Source organism: Lucilia sericata, unplaced genomic scaffold, assembly GCF_015586225.1.
Source record: "Lucilia sericata isolate MDLA Ls3-8-SP2 unplaced genomic scaffold, ASM1558622v1 Contig000048F_arrow, whole genome shotgun sequence".
NCBI lineage: Eukaryota > Metazoa > Arthropoda > Insecta > Diptera > Calliphoridae > Lucilia > Lucilia sericata.
The window spans coordinates 242,378-259,939 of NW_023994085.1; the positions used below are offsets into that span (position 1 = coordinate 242,378).

General features: G+C 33.4%; 4 protein-coding genes across 7 annotated transcripts; 2 read left to right on the top strand and 2 right to left on the bottom strand.

Annotated features, from left to right (window-relative positions):
• Window positions 1–1,762: 1,762 nt before the first annotated feature.
• Window positions 1,763–3,134, top strand: LOC119615903. Its single transcript, XM_037971901.1, is given in 3 exon segments — window positions 1,763–1,812; window positions 1,907–2,175; window positions 2,178–3,134. Coding segments are annotated over 3 exon segments (1,146 nt in total). The 5' UTR covers window positions 1,763–1,808; the 3' UTR covers window positions 3,051–3,134.
• A 1,893-nt stretch (window positions 3,135–5,027) lies between these two features.
• Window positions 5,028–13,077, top strand: LOC119615625 (multidrug resistance protein homolog 49-like). Its single transcript, XM_037971637.1, has 11 exons — window positions 5,028–5,322; window positions 8,101–8,310; window positions 8,407–8,600; window positions 8,668–8,812; window positions 8,886–8,986; window positions 9,054–10,603; window positions 10,664–10,842; window positions 11,152–11,418; window positions 11,477–11,922; window positions 11,987–12,149; window positions 12,207–13,077. Exons 2-11 carry the CDS (start codon window positions 8,134–8,136, stop codon window positions 12,954–12,956), a joined length of 3,972 nt encoding a protein of 1,323 aa, XP_037827565.1. The 5' UTR covers window positions 5,028–5,322; window positions 8,101–8,133; the 3' UTR covers window positions 12,957–13,077.
• LOC119615940 (multidrug resistance protein homolog 49-like) lies at window positions 7,085–7,997 on the bottom strand. The gene is made up of 2 exons (XM_037971993.1): window positions 7,989–7,997; window positions 7,085–7,441 (listed from the first exon to the last, which is right to left on the bottom strand). The coding sequence occupies exons 1-2, from the start codon at window positions 7,995–7,997 to the stop codon at window positions 7,085–7,087; spliced, it is 366 nt and encodes a 121-aa protein (XP_037827921.1).
• Window positions 13,068–17,342, bottom strand: LOC119615637 (Usher syndrome type-1G protein homolog). Of its 4 annotated transcripts, none has more exons than XM_037971648.1 (6): window positions 16,936–17,342; window positions 15,344–15,481; window positions 14,926–15,069; window positions 14,622–14,843; window positions 13,589–14,560; window positions 13,068–13,526 (listed from the first exon to the last, which is right to left on the bottom strand). In XM_037971648.1, the coding sequence occupies exons 2-6, from the start codon at window positions 15,364–15,366 to the stop codon at window positions 13,361–13,363; spliced, it is 1,527 nt and encodes a 508-aa protein (XP_037827576.1). In that variant the 5' UTR covers window positions 15,367–15,481; window positions 16,936–17,342; the 3' UTR covers window positions 13,068–13,360. The 4 variants fall into 4 exon arrangements, with proteins under 4 accessions (XP_037827576.1, XP_037827594.1, XP_037827582.1 ...); XM_037971666.1 differs by having other exon boundaries at window positions 17,240–17,329; XM_037971654.1 differs by having other exon boundaries at window positions 15,344–15,500; window positions 16,936–17,325.
• Window positions 17,343–17,562: the final 220 nt, after the last annotated feature.

A 17,562-nucleotide genomic window follows, 5' to 3' on the forward strand; every position in this document is an offset into this window, starting at 1 on the left:
TAACGAATCAATGAAACATTTGGTACATTTATAGGACTGCTAATCGGAAAAAGTACTCTTACTCATTTAGTACAACATATATAAATTAAAAATATAGAGATTTATATAAAACAAGTAGTATGATGCCGCGGTAGGGTAGTTGGTAGTGTTCTAGCCTGTCAGTCTGGGGGTTTTATTGGTCGATTCCCAACATACGCCCGTTGTAGTGGTCTGCTACACTACAACGGGCCCATGGTCATCATCACCCTGCTCGGTAAAATAGGTTAGAATATAATTTGTAATTGTATTGTAATGGAATAGTAAAAGTCTCGAAAGCATTTCTGATAGAAAGAAACAAAATTTGGGACTCAAAGATTTATGGCGGCTTTAGAAATTTGAACTTACAGTTCACGTTTTACCCGGTTAACCGACTAAATTACATAACTTAAATAGTTATTTGAATAATTGAATACCCTATTTTATATTTCACCATTTTACAACACTGATACTCATTGAAAAGTTGCATTTCGCTGGCTTTTGCAGAATAAGCTTTTCAATTATTTGAATAAAAACAAGCTTTTGATTGGGGTTTTGGATCTATATTTATATTACAAAGTATTAAAAGCAAGAGCTTTTATATATGAAAATTTGCTTCTCGCATTTACTTTCGCATACTGACTTTAGGGGATTCTCTTAATTGAATAAGAAACGCACAACCCTGGTCAGCTGTCGACGCGTCAAAAGTTGAAAGTTGCTAAACCTTTCGCGGCAGACGCGTTACAAACTATAGTGTTTCAATAAAAGTCTTCTAATTCTCTAAAAAAGTCTCAAATAATTTTGTTCACCTAGATTTTGAATTGGAACCACAGTGAATCGATTGCATTGCGTCAGCTTTTACCGAATTTTATTAATTTAATTCAAATAAAAAAAGGGGTTTGTATTGATAAGACCAACAACAAAAGAAAACAAATAAAAAATCTTTAAAATAGAATGATTATGGTAAAGTATAATAAATTTTTTCTACCCCAATTTTTTTTTGTCTCCGTAAAATTTTAAAGGAAGTATATTAGATTGGCTATACTCATGACAAATTCATGGAATACAGACTCTAAACCAATTAATTATGAGCAATTTTGTGTCAAGTGACACAAAACGCATCCCGTTAAGCGACTATAAAGGCCTTAAAGGAACTTTTATAAGTTTTCCTTTGAGCAAAAAAACGACTCATTTAAAAAAAGAAAGATTGAATAAATAGCTATCTAAAGTTGTTTTTTTTTTTGCTAGGGCCAATAGGTGAAAAGTTACACTCATTTGAAAAAAACTCTGTATGACCAAAATATCCAACTTTGACCCCCTCTAACTCCAACAGTTCTTGACCGATAGAGCTGAAAATTTGTGTCTGGACTAGTCACCTGGTACAAATTGATTTTTTAAGTTGGGTCACTTGACATGAAATTGCCCATATATACATATATAACTTTTTCATACAAAAATTATTTTAACCGGGAGAATATCTACCGGTTCAACGATAACCGGAGATTGAGATTAAGATAATGATTAATTTCAAGGGAATTATAATAATACTTTTCCAAAGGAATTATCACACTAAGGATCGATATTTAAATTAAATTAAATTAAAGTAAATTAAATTACAAAGTATGTTACATATTCCTTTTAGGGAATTCCTCTAATTTTGAAATGTACTGATAAGACCTTGCAGTGTTTTCAAACTTTATTTGCCTCAAATATAAAAGCTTTTCTTATCGTAATCAAATAAGAAACGGAAATGTTCAAAACATTGATCATTCATTTCTTTGACTGCATCAAACATGGGTGGGTGAGAAGATAATATATTTCTCAAATTTATTTTTGGATATACATACATATGTATTATATGCATATAATATCTATTGCGTTATAATTTCAGGTATCAAGTGGATTCCATCTTCAATTTCTGATCCTTTTCCAAAAAATGTTTTAGCTGGTGGCTATGAAAGCGACGGCAGTCCGATATACGTGGCACGTTCTTGCCATGAAGACAGTTATCTACCAGTAAAAGTTATACCCTGCAAAAAATCGGCATATTTGTCGTGGCTTGGGGTCGAATACCCCAAAACAAATTATGAGCTATTGGTGGCTGACAATTATAGTTGGCAAAATTACGATAACAAAACTATACCGACAAATGCCATAGTACGGGCAGTGTAAGCAGTAGTGTCGAATCAATATATATTGGCCGAGGACACTATCAAAATAGTTTAACTGTGGGAAACATTTTACCCTCTCATGGTTGTCTTTATATTCCTTTTAATGGCATGGAAATAAAATTATTGAATTTTGAAATTTTAATTTATTGTAAGGAGGAACCGAAGGAATTTAAGTTTCAATTTCATAATTTTAATCGATTTTTAACTAAACCAGTATTACTCGGAGCCGTACCCTTTTGTGAGCCAAATTATTCATGGTATCAACAACCACAATCCCAAGCATCTCAACCGCAAGCTGCGCAACCTCAGCCTGTTGAAATACAACTAGACGATGCAGCGTCCAGTTCAAATTCAAATATTGTATTGCCTGCATCATCAGCAACTGACCTACCAGACTACGACACATGGGTATTTGTACAACATGATCAAATTCCCGCTGACGCAGTACATGCTGGTTACGACATTGATGAAACACCAATGTATGTTGCTCGTGCTTTTCACAATGGAGATTATATACCAGCTAAAGCATTTCCTTCTCATAACTTGGCCTGTATACCATTCGCCGGCCAGGAAATTGTTAAAAGTACTTTTGAGTACTTAACGGGAAAGAACTACATATGGATGCCATCAATTCCGTTTCCTGTCGGTGCTGTTGTGGTGAATCCTATTTCTACAAATGAGCATTTATATGTGGGCTGTACCAATTACAGTGGCAGTTTGCTTTCTGGTAAATTTAAACGTTCAGAAGATCGTCTCTACATAACTTTCGGTCGGCGGGAAATTCCTATTACTAGTTCTTTCGAAATTTTGGTACATAAAAGGAGACATGCCAGTTTACAACTAGCTGTTACCAGTAGCCAATAAACGCTGAAGTACACTTCATTCTTATTAACTCTGTCAGATTTATGGAAACTAATATCAGTATATAAAGGATCATGTATTAAAAATCGCTTTTCTTTTTTTTTTTGTTATTGACTCAAACAATCGTTAATGGTTTTATCAAATCTAAGGTTCCTTAAAAGGGATTTCTGCGTTATTGCTATAATTACGTTAGTGGTCTAGATCTGATGTAACCAGGGACCGTAACTGTTATGACTTATTCTTAAAATTTAGTTCACGACGATCAAAATGGTATACTTGATGTTGTTCTCTGATATTTTCTTTTTTTTTAAACTAACTAATTCTTTCGAAGCATTGCTTGTTTTACATTTCATTTATAAAAAGAGTTTATTCTTTCTAAACTCTGCTATTTAATATGTGTGACTAAAGAGTCAACAAAAACAATACAAATTTCATTGAATAATAACTGAGAATATCTCAATAACTTCATATTTCAGGTGAAAAACAAGTAAGAAAGTATAGTCGGGCGTGACCGACGATATGATACCCTACACCAGTTATGAATATTAAATGTGATTTATTTTTCATAATAATTCATTGTTCAGATACATTTAAGCAATTTATGGATGAAAAACTAATTTTATTAAAGAGGCTTTATATGGGGCTAGGGGCAAATATGGACCTTGCCCGATAAAGTTTAGTGAATATATTTATATTTATATAATATTTATTTGTGCTGAATTTCATCGCGATATTTGTGTTTATAAGTTAATTTTGGACATTCAAGTAATTTCGACTCAGAAAACGATTCTAAGCCGATTGGTATACTTTAAGGTGGGTATAGGACGAATATTTTTGTATGTTACAAATATCAGCACAAACCCAATATACCCTCCCCACTAAAGTGGTGTAGGGTATAATGATACACCACACAACTAACATATTTTTCTTTCGAGATAACATAGTAATGACAATCTATTTCTCTATAGTGTTAAATATGACTGGCATTATTGCCTGATTGTTTGTGCCTAATTTGCTTCTAAACGACTGAATCCACTTTTTGAAACTTGGAACTATGTAAAGGATATAACCTATTTCCAAAGTTTGACTAGAAAGCGACAAAAAGGGGGGGGGGCAAATGCGAAAAAGGGTAAACTTAGTACTTTTGCCCAGAGACCAAAGCATTCTTTTGTAGAATATTGCAGTTTAATCTGTAAACTTTAAAATAAAGCTTTAACGTCTGTTATATCTTCTTCTTTATTCTAGATATCTTAACCTAAATCATTACTATTTTCTTTACTATATTTCGATTTCATTTTACGACAATCGTATCTGTCACAATTTGTAATATTTTTTTTATACTTTTTGAGTTGTTTAAAAATCTTTTGTAATCGCTGAGATATCGTCCGTTGAAGTTTTTGCGGTAAAATAAAGTTAATAGCAAAGTTTTTGACTAAATAGGAAGAAAACAAAAGGCAAATGAAATAACAAATTTTATAAACAACAATGTCTCGTCTCAAATAAGAACAAAAAAAAAACATACATTTTAGAAAATCATATTAACTTTATAAACTCACTTAAAAACCCGGACAACACCGGTTACAAGAATCTATTACTGTATACAGCTGATAAATAAACACGTTTTAGTTCGCTCAACGAAGAGAATAACGAGATAACGAATAAGTCTGAAATATACAACATCACTGCTATAATTTTAATCGTGATAAGAAATCTTACAGCCGTCTCAAAATGTTTTGCAAATTTTTTTCACTTTTTTGTTGATAGCGTAAACAATATTTGTTTATAATAAACAACAATCAAACAAAGATCCCACCAATCAAACCAACTGTTTCAAACAAATATGTATTTAAGTTTATAATCACCACGCTAGATTTCATATAGAAATATTTATTTATTTTTTGTTTTTGCTTTATTTTTATTATTATCATAACGGTTACGGGTACAAATATCATTATTATTACTACAAGCACTTTTAGTATCAAACTCATTATCGTATTTATTGGTCAAATTGTTATATGGCCCTTTCGACGTCTACTTATAAAAAAAAAATTAGAATCTGATGAAATAAAATGCTTGATATTGCGAACTATCAGGCTAAATGGAAAGGTTTAGTAAAATATCAAAATTAGTCGTGTGCGATCTTTGTTCAATTTCGGATGGATTTTTTGGGGTTCTCTGTCAAATAAGTTAAAAGTGGAATTTATATTTATTTTTAAATACATAAATACTTATTCGTAAACGTGCATACTCGTGTTTAAATACATTTTCATTCCTGGTAAATATTTAAATTTATTGCCATAATCATAGACATTTTAACAGAGTTCAATGTTTGGCTCTTTAATATGGATAGAGATCTGAAATATATCATGTGGTATTCATACTATATGCATAACAATATGCAAAAGTGTTTGTTATTTTATAAATCGAATTTAGGAACTCAAGTGTAAACAATTATATTCCTTTTAAATAAAATTTTGATAAAATGAAAGTGACTTTTAATTCATAAAGTGCGAAATTTAAGTGATGAAAATAATTATAATCTACGTACAAGTATGTATTTATATACTTTAATATAATGCTAGTTTCCTGCTGCATTAAAAAAAGCTGTTTAACAAACTTTTTTCTATGGCATTTTAAATTATCTAATATTTGTTAAAAAAAACTGAAATCAAAACAAATCCAACAAACATTTTATTTTCAAACAAATAAAAAATAATTTACAATATAAACTACAGATACAGAACGTTATAACGATATGGGATTTCGATACAAAAGCTTTTTTCGAAACTGTCACTTCCCAAATTAATATGATTTTATGTAAAAATAGGTTCTAAGGAAATATACATTTTTAAGAACACTATGTTAAACTAGATCAAATTCATTGCTTAGTTATCCCCATTATATCAATGTCTGGTTATATTTTATGGTATGTTTAAATTGACAGTTTTCATACAAAAACCAGTAAGAATTTATAGTCGGGCATGGCCGACCATATGATACCCTACACCAGTGATTATGGTACAAATTTTGATTATTTTTTTAATAATAAAGTATTTAATTTCATTTTTACCTTAATTCAGAAATATTTTAACAATTTGTTGACAAAAAAGGTAGTTTCTATAACAGGGGTTATATGGGAGCAGGGGGTCTTATAAATTTTGATATAGGGATTTACGCCTACATCATTTATTTATGCAGAATATCATCGTGATATTAGGGTTTATAAGTGAATTTTGACCATCAAGTCATTTTCTGAAGGGGACTTAGTATGGGGGATAAGGTCAAATGAGGCCCGATCATTACGAAAATCAGCAATATCATTAAGACTTATATAAAACAAAATTTTACCGATTTTTGTAGTGATACAAAACATTTAACGTATTCATGAGCTCAAAAGCCTATTCGGGGGGTACGGTCCTTAGGTTAACAGAAGAGTATGTGCTAAATTGCATCTAATTATCTTGAAAATTGCGACCTGTTAAGCGCTCACTAGGTTTACATGGACACACAGACGGACGGACATAGCCGATTGATATAGGCCCAATATTTTTGGGTGTTACAAACACCAGCACAAACGCTTAGGACCCTCCCCACTATAGTGGTGTAGGGTATAAACATTTTAACCGTCAAAATATCTATAGGTTAAGCGATAACCGAAGGTGGAGTTAACGGGGCTTAGAAGTGTTATTTTTAACGGCATAAGTTATTCTATATAACTTCCGGAATGATTTTTATTTGAAATTGTCAGTTCCTGAACAAGTTCGGAATTAGTCCCTTACAATGGTTGTGAAATCATTTAATACTTAAATAATTGGGGAATAAGTTCTAAGAAATATTCTTCATTATTACTATTCAGCTTCTATTGTCAGCACAGGAACTAGTTCGGTTCTGGAACCATTTCATTTTATAATGATTTCTGTTAAAAACTGTCATCCTTGAAATGAATTCTGAGGAATTTTTTGAGAAAAATACACCTCTATATTGAAGTGGATCTCTTAATCTGGTTTCTGCTTGAAATTCTCCAGATTGGAAAAACTCTAGAAGATGTCATTGGGTTTAATATTTTTCTGTTCCATTGAATCGAAATCTCGAGCACATACTAAATCTAAAACCGCTAATGAAAATATATTCTCCATTATTGATCGCGAATCGAAAATAAATGGATGCCTTGCGACAACACCATCTTTAACGAATACTATGTTATCGGCATTAGTTATGGTCGTTAGACGGTGAGATACTACAAGTGTAGTTCTTCCTGTACTGGCCACTTCTAAGGCATCTTGTAAGCGTTTGTCGGATGTAGGTTCTAGAGCAGAAGTAGCTTCATCTAATAACAGAATGTTCAGAACCCTAACAATGGCTCTAGCAATGGCAATACGTTGCTTTTGCCCACCCTATTGATCGAAAATCGAAAATAAATCTCCTACACGACAAGGGTGATAAACCCCACGAAGTTATAGGCAACATAGAGTTTGAACAAATTTATTTTCGTTATCCAGTACTTTCCAGGAAATGCCTTTAAAAATAAAGCATGGTCAGACAGTGGCATTAGAGGGTTTCATATTTTTATGACTCCTTATGATATGGAGATTATTTTAAAAGCTTTTTGAATTTTTTATGTAAAGATAAGTGCGATATATTTTAATGTATTTGGTACTTTATGATTGTTATTTCCTTGTAACAAGATTTCCGGGTTCTAAAGTTTTTAATAAAATTTGTGCTAATTTTGTCTGTAAGATTAACTATTTCAGATAATTTCATCATACTATATTGACTTGAAGAATATTTGCAAGTCATGGAAAATAAAAATTAAAATACAATAACAACTAAGATATTCAACAAATTCTACACTTAAATTGTAAAGATAAGAAGTTCTCAATTGGCCGCTATAAAACTTTTAACCAACCCATCTATCTATAAAAGATTTACTATATATTATACACTATGCATATTTATCTATATATTTGTAAACATTGTTATAAATACTACGCATTTATATAGAAAAAGTGGAACAGTATTCAAATTTATATTAATTTTTAATACCAATTTTCAGATGAACTTTTAAGAAAAAATCTCATAGTATATAATGGCAACTGGGGAAATTGAAGCACCACCTACTTATAGTAATAATACAAATCCAACATTCTCACAAGCCACAGTAAAAAAAGGCGAAAATGTTTTACCACTACCAAAAGATTTTCAAGTACCGGGAGATACCCCAACAGATACAGATAAAAGCTATAAAATATCATATTTTCAATTGGTAAGTTAAAACCCCTTAATTGTTTAAGAATAAAATAGATATTAAGAAATTATAATTAAATCGAGAAATTATTGATACTGTATGATTTGTTTACAGTTTCGTTATTCAACAGTTGGAGAACGATGTCTTATCGTATTAGGCATAATATTAGCATCCTTGGGCTCAATTGGTATACCTTATTCCATAGTTATATATGGAGAATACTCTTCTTTGCTGATTGATCGTACTGTGGGTGTTGGCACATCATCAAATACTTTTATTTTACAACTTTTTGGAGGCGGCAAAAAATTGTAAATACTTTATTATCATCTCAAATATGACAGACCCTTAATAACCATTTCATAATTCTTTATTTAGAACTAATGCCTCTTATGAAGAAAATATGCAAGCTATAAGAGATGATTCTGCTGCTTTTGGTCTAGGAAGTTTAGCCGGTGCTTTGGCTGAATTAATAGTTTTAGCTATAGCTGTAAATATTTTGAATAGAGTCGCTCTAAATCAGGTAAGAATCTAAACTTTTAATCTGAAGTTTAAAGAGGTAACTCTAAGAATAAATGCTAATGATTTTCTTACAGATCGGTCGTGTTAGAAAACTGTTTTTAGAGGCCATTCTTAGACAAGATATGTCTTGGTTTGATACATCTTCGGGTAATAATTTTGCCAGTAAAATGACCGAGTAAGTAGAATTAAAATTGTGTTTTTAAAATTAGAATATAATTTTTGTTTGGTTTTACTGTCTCTAGGGACTTGGATAAAATGAAAGAGGGCCTTAATGAAAAAATCGCAATTTTTGTATTCCTCATAATGACCTTTGTGTTGGCAATTATAGCGGCATTTTTCTATGGCTGGAAACTAACTTTGGTTGTGATCAGTTGTTGTCCTTTCATCATAATCTCCACAGCAATGGTGGCTAAAATACAAAGCTCCCTAACGCAAAAGGAACTTGAAGCTTATGCAGGAGCTGGTGCCGTTGCCGAAGAGGTCTTTGCTGGTATACGTACCGTGTTTGCCTTCAGTGGTGAACGCAAAGAAGAAGAACGTTTTTCGAAATTATTGGTGCCTGCCGAAAAGATGGGACGTAAGAAAGGTTTGTACTCGGGTATTGGTGCCGGTGCAATGTGGTTCATTATCTACTGCTGTTATGCCATTGCCATGTGGTATGGTGTACAATTGATTGTCGCAGAACGCTATGATGAGGATCGTCATTATACTCCCGCAGTATTGGTGATTATATTATTTGGTGTTATTATGGGTGCCCAGAACTTAGGTTTTTCCTCACCCCATGTAGAAGCATTTGCTACAGCTAGAGGGGCTGGTCAAAATATATTCTCTATTATTGATCGCAAATCGGAAATTGATCCCCTAGATACCAAAGGAGATAAACCGCACGAAGTTATAGGCAATATAGAGTTTGAACAAATATATTTTCGTTATCCAGCACGTCCCGATGTTGAGGTTCTCAAGGGTCTATCTTTAAAAATAAAGCCTGGGCAGACAGTGGCTTTCGTGGGTCCTTCTGGCTGTGGCAAATCCACCACCCTACAGCTAATGCAACGATTTTATGATCCTCTACAGGGAACGGTGAAATTGGATGGCCATGATTTGCGTGATTTAAATGTCGCCTGGTTGCGTTCCCAAATTGGTGTAGTGGGTCAAGAACCTGTACTCTTTGCCACCACCATTGAAGAAAACATACGTTATGGAAAACCAGATTGTTCTATGGCTGATATAGAAAACGCCGCAAGAACTGCCAATTGTCATGATTTTATTATCAAACTACCACAGGGTTATAAAACTATGGTGGGCGAACGTGGTGCCCAAATGTCGGGTGGACAAAAGCAACGCATTGCCATTGCTAGAGCCATTGTTAGAGATCCGAAAATTCTGTTATTAGATGAAGCTACTTCTGCTCTAGATCCTACATCCGAGAAACGCGTACAAGATGCCTTAGAAGTGGCCAGTAAAGGAAGAACTACACTTGTAGTATCTCATCGTCTTTCGACCATAACTAATGCCGATAATATAGTATTCGTTAAAGATGGTGTTGTCGCAGAACAAGGCACCCATAATGAACTAATGGCCAAAAAGGGTCTGTACTACCAACTCGTTAAAATTTCTCAACGTACTGAGGACACGGAAGATGATAATACTGGCAAGTCCTCAAAGAAAGTGGATAGTCAACAACAAAACAGTGATGATGAGGAAGACGATGATGAAGTCAGTGATGTGGAAGAAGACTTGCGCGAAAATAAAAAGGATAATAGTAAAGCAGTTGGTGAAACAACTAAGAAAAGTAAGTGTTAATATTAGGTGGAATTAAAATTTTTTTCTCATATAATTTATTTCTTTATAGAAAAGCGTAAGAGTAAAAAATCGAAAAAGAACGAAGAAGAAAAATACGATATATCCATAACACAATTAATGAAATTAAATGCTCCTGAGTGGCGTTATATTCTAATAGGATGTATTGCTGCAATGTTGCATGGTGCTACATTCCCCATATGGGCCGTTTTGTTTGGCGACTTCTTTGGTGTAAGTTAAATCAAATTCGTACATTTTATATGGAAATGAGCATTTCCAGAGTATTTTAAACTGATTTGACTAGAAACGAAATAAGTTTATTTAAGTTAATACAATGTACTTTAAAGTTGCCATTTTGGAAATTTCAGAAATATATAATTAGCAACTCTTAAAAATCAGTTTGAAAATTCTGAAATATAATCGGACATGGTATGGAATCGATTCTTTCCTCATAAATTCTGTGGACTAAATTGCCTTAATCTCCTTCCTCATTAAACGAGATATTTATAACCTTTCGCTAAATGTCTTTTCTCTTTACAGATCTTATCCGATGAAGATGATGAGTACGTAAAATCCGAATCGATTTTCTTTTCGTATATGTTTCTGGTCATTGGAATAATGGCTGGACTGGGTACTTTAATACAAACTTATGCCTTTAATACGGCTGGTGTTAAAATGACATCGCGTTTAAGAAGCAGAGCTTTTCAAACACTTCTAAAACAGGAAGTAGCATATTTTGATGATGACAAGAATTCGGTGGGTGCTTTATGCTCCCGTCTGGCGGGAGATTGTTCGAATGTTCAAGGAGTATGTAAAATTATATGTAAATAAAACCGAAATTAATGCTACTCCTTCCTTTTCACAGGCTACCGGTGCCAGAATTGGTATTATGTTCCAGGCATTTTCTTCGCTAGCCGTTGGTGTGGTTGTAGCATTTATATATTCATGGAATTTGACACTGGTTACTTTGGTCACTGTGCCATTTGTCTGTCTATCGATTTATTTAGAGGCTAAAGTTATGGAATCTAGTGCTATGGCGGAAAAGGCCGCCATTGAAAAGGCTTCACAAGTGGCAGTAGAAGCCATTTCAAATGTACGTACAGTTACCAGTTTAGGACAGGAGAGAAATGTCTTGGAACGTTATTCCGCCCACATTGATCTGGTAGAAAAAGCCTGTATCAAGAAATTAAGATTTAGAGGCTTTGTGTTTGGTCTGGGACAAGCAGCGCCATTTTTTGCTTACGGTTTATCGCTGTATTATGGTGGCACTTTGGTGGCCAATGGTGAAATCGACTTTGAGAATATTATAAAGTAAATATAAACTTATTAGCAAAATATTTAGGGTTTAATGATTAATTTGTTAATATACATTTAGGGTTTCGGAGGCTTTAATCTTTGGCTCTTGGATGTTGGGCCAGGCTCTGGCATTTGCTCCCAATGTTAGTGAGGCAGTTATATCGGCTGGTCGTCTAATGAAACTTTTCGATCGTATACCCAATATGCACAATCCACAAGATAAACCCTTTAATACTGCAGATGTAAGTTTGAATAATTCCAATTTTGCAATTAATTTTAATTAATATGCTTGATTTCAGAAAACTGAGGGTAATATTACTTATGAAAATGTGGACTTTGAATATCCTGGACGAAAAGGTATACCTATTTTACAGAACTTTAATTTGGAAATAGAAAAGGGCACAACAGTAGCTTTGGTGGGGCCTTCAGGCTCGGGAAAGTCTACTTGCGTGCAATTGCTGCTACGTTATTACGATCCTGTTAGTGGTGCTGTCAACTTGAGTAAAACACCCACCACGGAATTCTCATTCGATACTTTACGCTCTAAAATGGGTCTAGTATCACAGGAGCCGGTACTCTTCGATCGCACGATAGCTGAAAATATAGCATATGGCAACAACTTCCGCGATAACATACCCATGGCCGAAATCATAGAAGCAGCCAAGAAGTCAAATATACACAATTTCATTACATCTCTGCCGCAGGGTTATGCCACCTCACTGGGTAGCAAAGGTACGCAGTTGTCAGGTGGACAAAAACAACGTATTGCCATAGCTCGTGCAATGGTACGGAATCCTAAAATCCTTATCTTAGATGAAGCTACTTCAGCTTTGGACATGGAAAGTGAAAAAGTTGTACAAGAAGCCTTAGATGTGGCACGTAGTGGACGTACTTGTGTAACAATTGCCCATCGTTTAACAACAGTTCGCGATGCCGATTTGATTTGTGTGTTAAAGAAGGGTGTTGTCATCGAACAAGGTACCCATGATGAATTAATGGCTCAGCGAGGAATGTATTATGATTTGTACATGATGCAGCAAGTTTCATAAAACAAGTATTATAGTTTTAAATAATCTATTATATATAATTGTTTAAAATTAATTGTGATATATTTTTTCTTCTAAGACGAACAAACTTTTAAAAATATTGAAATAAATTTTGCGAATTTCGAATTAAATACATTTTTAGAGATAAATTAAGGCCAGGTAACGGTAATAACAATATCTTCGCAGTTGTGGGTTTATGCTAATATTTCAGCAAAGTGAGCTCCGACTTTCAAATGCAAATTTCTCGAAAAGGTATCTGTTGTTTTTCGTTTTAATATCAACTTTATAATTTTTTTAATTTTGTACAATACTGTAAAATACAAACTGTTAGCGATATCACTAATTGAGTGAGCGGTTACTTAAAAGGCAGTAAATATAATTAAATTATTGAAAATTCGTTAAAATTTCTATAAATGAGAATCCTTCATTATACCAGGATTGGCCAAGGCATTTTTCCGCTCTTGTATAGCAAAGCTTAACTTGCGGAAGGGACCCAATGGTAGACCAAGAGATTTTAAATCAGCTTCGGTTAACAGCAACAAAGTATCCAAATCAATTTGTTGCTTTTGAAAACTGCAAAGAAAAAATTACATTACAATGAAAGATGCCACAGATGTTCTTTTAGTAAATCTTACATAGGTAAATATTCCTCCAAACCCCAGACACAGAGAAAACGTTGTATTGGTCCTCCAGCTACATCTTGATCGTCATCATCATCACTGTAAGCTTCGGCACCATCGGAATCAGAATCAGTTAGATTTAAAAATGATCTTTGCTTGCCCGAACGCGATTTGGAGCTAATTGAATTGGTACGAGTCGAAGGTTGTGTTGTGGTATCTTGATCCATGTTGTAGGCATCAGTGTTTAGCTGGCTAAGAGCCGCCGTTACAGATCTACGAAAAGCGATACTACCCAACATTGGACGATCAAACAAACCAGTGGGTCTTTGTAAAGTCATTTCAGATCTCAAGTGATCACTAGACTCATTGTCAGCCAAAATATCGGGTTGTGAAAATGATCTTGAAAGAGTACCATAGCCTGCTTTGCCATTGATATGATCTGTATCAGAATTACATGCCTCTTCTACCTCAAATAGGCCACTTATTTTGCCACGTTTGCCGTTGTCCTCATTCGAACTAAAAGTGCCCACATAGAGAACTTCAGAATCTCTTTGTACGCCACTTAATGAAGTAATAGTACGCCGGCCATCCGGTTCAATTTCTCCAATTTTGAAACCGCTGTCTATGTTAGAACATCCTTTCATTTTCGATACTGTATTTCCCTTGCGACTGGCAACAGAACCACCACAACTACCCGAACCTGTTTGCACCAATTCACTAAATTTAACACCACCTCCGGCATTAGTTGAGCCATTTGTAGGACCTGGTGATACTTCTTTGGTAACTTTATGCAGATTTCCTTGACTCGACCAAATTTTCTGCTTTAGTGTTGATAACATTTTGCCCGATTTACCAGCATTGTTGGGTGAAATAGAAGATTTTAGTTCTTTAAAATCTTGATCCTGTTTCTGTTGACGTTTCATATATTCCTTAATGCGTTTTTCACAATTCTTTTCGGCAACTTCTTTCATAGCTTTAGCTTTTTTTCTGCAAAAATTTAATATTAAATTAGTAACGCTGATTTTTTAATTGCTCAATTTAATTATACCTGTCGTTTGCCTCAAAGTTGGCTGTAGCCGCATCCAAATAACGTAAAATTTCATCTCGATTATTAATAGCTGCCAAATCTTTGGCACTATGTTTGTCTATATCCAAAGCGTAGATGTTGACACCAAATTTTACCAAAAAATCCACACAACGCAAATGTCCCTTAGCCGATGCTAAATGTAGGGCTGTGTTACCAAACTGATCACATTTATCGGGGTCACCACTAAAAAGGAATAGAAATTTGTTAGTAAAAGTTTATAAGTAATGAGAATAAAGTTATTTTAATAAAATATGTTATGACTTACCCTCTACCACATAATAAGCGCAATGCTTCTAAATGTCCTTCAAATGAGGCCCACAAAACGGGTGTCATAGAATCATCATCTTTTGAATTAGCGTCTTTACGTGTGGCTTCTTTTAAAACATCTAAAAGACCATCTTTAGCTGCCCTACAAATGAAAATATGTACATATTTATAAAAATACTTCTTCTTAAATGAATTCAAGATTCTAACTTCCAAAGAATTTGAGGTTTCAAATCTTAATAAACATTGATTGATAAATCGAAATCTAACGGCATGCGTGATTAATATTTAAAGATTTTCAAATAGCGTATATCGAAATTTCTGTTAAAAGGCCTGTTTCTAATCACTTAATTGGATCATTTCCATAACTCTTAAAAGTGTATTCTTTAATACATTAAAAACGTAAAAGAGATACTTACTTGTGAAAACGATCGGAAGACATTCTTATGATCGTGCTAAAGCACAAACTGCCAACTACAACAATACTAGTAATAGCAGCAACCAAAAACCTGTAGCAATTTAGTACTCCACCAGCAGAGTAACACTTTCCTTTTTAACTGCAAATATCAACAAACTCTAAATGAAATGAATGTCTCCACATATGTACGATCAAGACAGACGCAGAGAGACAATAAAACAGCAGCAACTACAACTACAACAGCAGCTCATTAATAGGCCAAAACTTAAAAAAACCTTGTTTTTAACATCAGTGGCACGTTTAGCCAGTCAGACAGTCATTCATTCAGTCAGTTAGTTCTGTTTATTTGTAAATTTAATACAACTTGCACGTTTTCTTATTTTGTTTACTTGGTTTTTGTTGTAGTGAATAATTTAGGTTGACACTCGTATCCAATTCTTGATAAAGACTCACAAACACTATTTTTAAACCGAAAATTTAAAAATATTTGAATTGCGTGCTTTTTTAAAAACAAAACGAAGACCGACCCGTTCAACAATCAAGTACTCGAACATGTTGCATTCAAATATTGTTGCTTACTAATGCTGAAGTTGTTATTGTTTTTATGTTGCTTCTTTTTATTGTTTTGGATGTTCAGTGAACTATTAATATTGTTACAACTACTATAAGCCACATACAACATGTAATGCCAGCATTATTTGTAAATTTTGTATGTTGGCATCGAAACAGTGGTTCTTAAACATTTTTCCCAATGCTCAGGTTATTACTTTAACGAAGTTCGCATGAAAGTTAAACAAACTGCTAACAGTTTTCTCAGATTTAGACTAATGAATATGTTAGTGATTCTGGGATCGAATTTGAGTTAAATTTCTGCTGAGAAGATGATATCAGGGCAGACAGAAGAAGGCAGTTAATGCGTATCAATGTCAATAGGAAAATCTCCTTAATTCTTGTTTGATACTAATGTGTATTGTGATCAGCGTTACCGTCGTATGACTTAAGTCTAAATTTAACCCTTTTTCATGTGCTTTGCACTTTCTGTGACCCTTTTTTAAAATGAACTAAATTAGCTACTTTTTGTCATTTCATGCCACTTTTGGACCCTTTTCGAACGAAATCACTTTTTTAATCAATTTCGAAACTAAAACCTAAAATTATAATCATTGAGTATTGATTACAATTGTGATCATATCTCCGATATTGATGGAACGATTTCGCGAGTTTTTGAGCGACTTTCCGAAACTTTACAAAGGTAACACTGATTGTGGTTTTTCGATACCTTTCGATACAACTAAGGCTTCGTAGATAGAAGTTTATTGTCGGTGACTCAATAACGCCGAAAGTCTCATCTTTATTTTCTCATCCATTAAGATTGTGACCCTTTTTTTTGAAATATCGTCCGTTAGAGTTTTGAATCAAAATACATACATAACATTATCGGTTACTTAATTTAATATCTGAAAAGCAAATTTTCAAGTTTTATACATTTCAAAACGTTTAGAACCTCTGTTTTAGCATTTCATGTCATGTTAATGGTAAATTTTTACTCTACTCTACATACTACATTTGTATGTATGTTAGTTAGTATCTTACGAATACGATGAAATTTACTCAACCATTACTATGGTTATTTTTACCACTCTAGCATTTCTAGAGGTCTTTGTTTGTAATTTTATTTGTTTTGTTATTTTGATGGGACAAGTTCAAAGTGTCATCATAACGTTAATTTATTTCCATGGAACTAAAATTTGTTTTTCTTTTATAATTTTTCTTTCTATTTGTTTTATTATTGTTTCTTGCAAAACTTGTAATGCCACAGATCGTGAGCTTGGAACACTTGAACACTTTCGAATTTAATTTTGTTTTTCTTTATTATTAAATAAAGAGACACACACACTTTATTTTCAACATGTACAAGGTTTGAATATAATGTTGGTTTGCAACGAAGCGCGCGTTTTCCCGGTCTAACTTCTTTTGATGAAGAGTGAAAGAACTTGACTAAATTCAAAGTTGGCTTATTGCATGGGTTTAAGCCAAATATGTTCGTTATTTGTTTGTTGTACTCAATTATTTTTGAAATTAAATGAAAAAGTTATGAAAAGAGTGATTATGCGAGAGAAGAGCGTAATAATTGAACTCGGCTCTTTGAGGATGAAGAGTTGTGGGGTGTTTAAGATGGTTCCTATCACAAATTAATGTTGTTCTAACATGTTCCCATAA

Excerpts from the sequence above, each read along its gene's own strand:
- LOC119615625 (XM_037971637.1), top strand. The coding sequence starts at position 8,134 with ATGGCAACTGGGGAAATTGAAGCACCACCTACTTATAGTAATAATACA. Across the intron at positions 8,311-8,406 it reads AAATATCATATTTTCAATTG|TTTCGTTATTCAACAGTTGG; the intron begins GTAAGTTAAAAC and ends ATTTGTTTACAG. Across the intron at positions 8,601-8,667 it reads TTTGGAGGCGGCAAAAAATT|AACTAATGCCTCTTATGAAG; the intron begins GTAAATACTTTA and ends TTCTTTATTTAG.
- LOC119615637 (XM_037971648.1), bottom strand. The coding sequence starts at position 15,366 with ATGTCTTCCGATCGTTTTCACAA. Across the intron at positions 14,561-14,621 it reads AACTTTGAGGCAAACGACAG|AAAAAAAGCTAAAGCTATGA; the intron begins GTATAATTAAAT and ends AAATTTTTGCAG. Across the intron at positions 13,527-13,588 it reads TTGGAGGAATATTTACCTAT|TTTTCAAAAGCAACAAATTG; the intron begins GTAAGATTTACT and ends TTTTCTTTGCAG.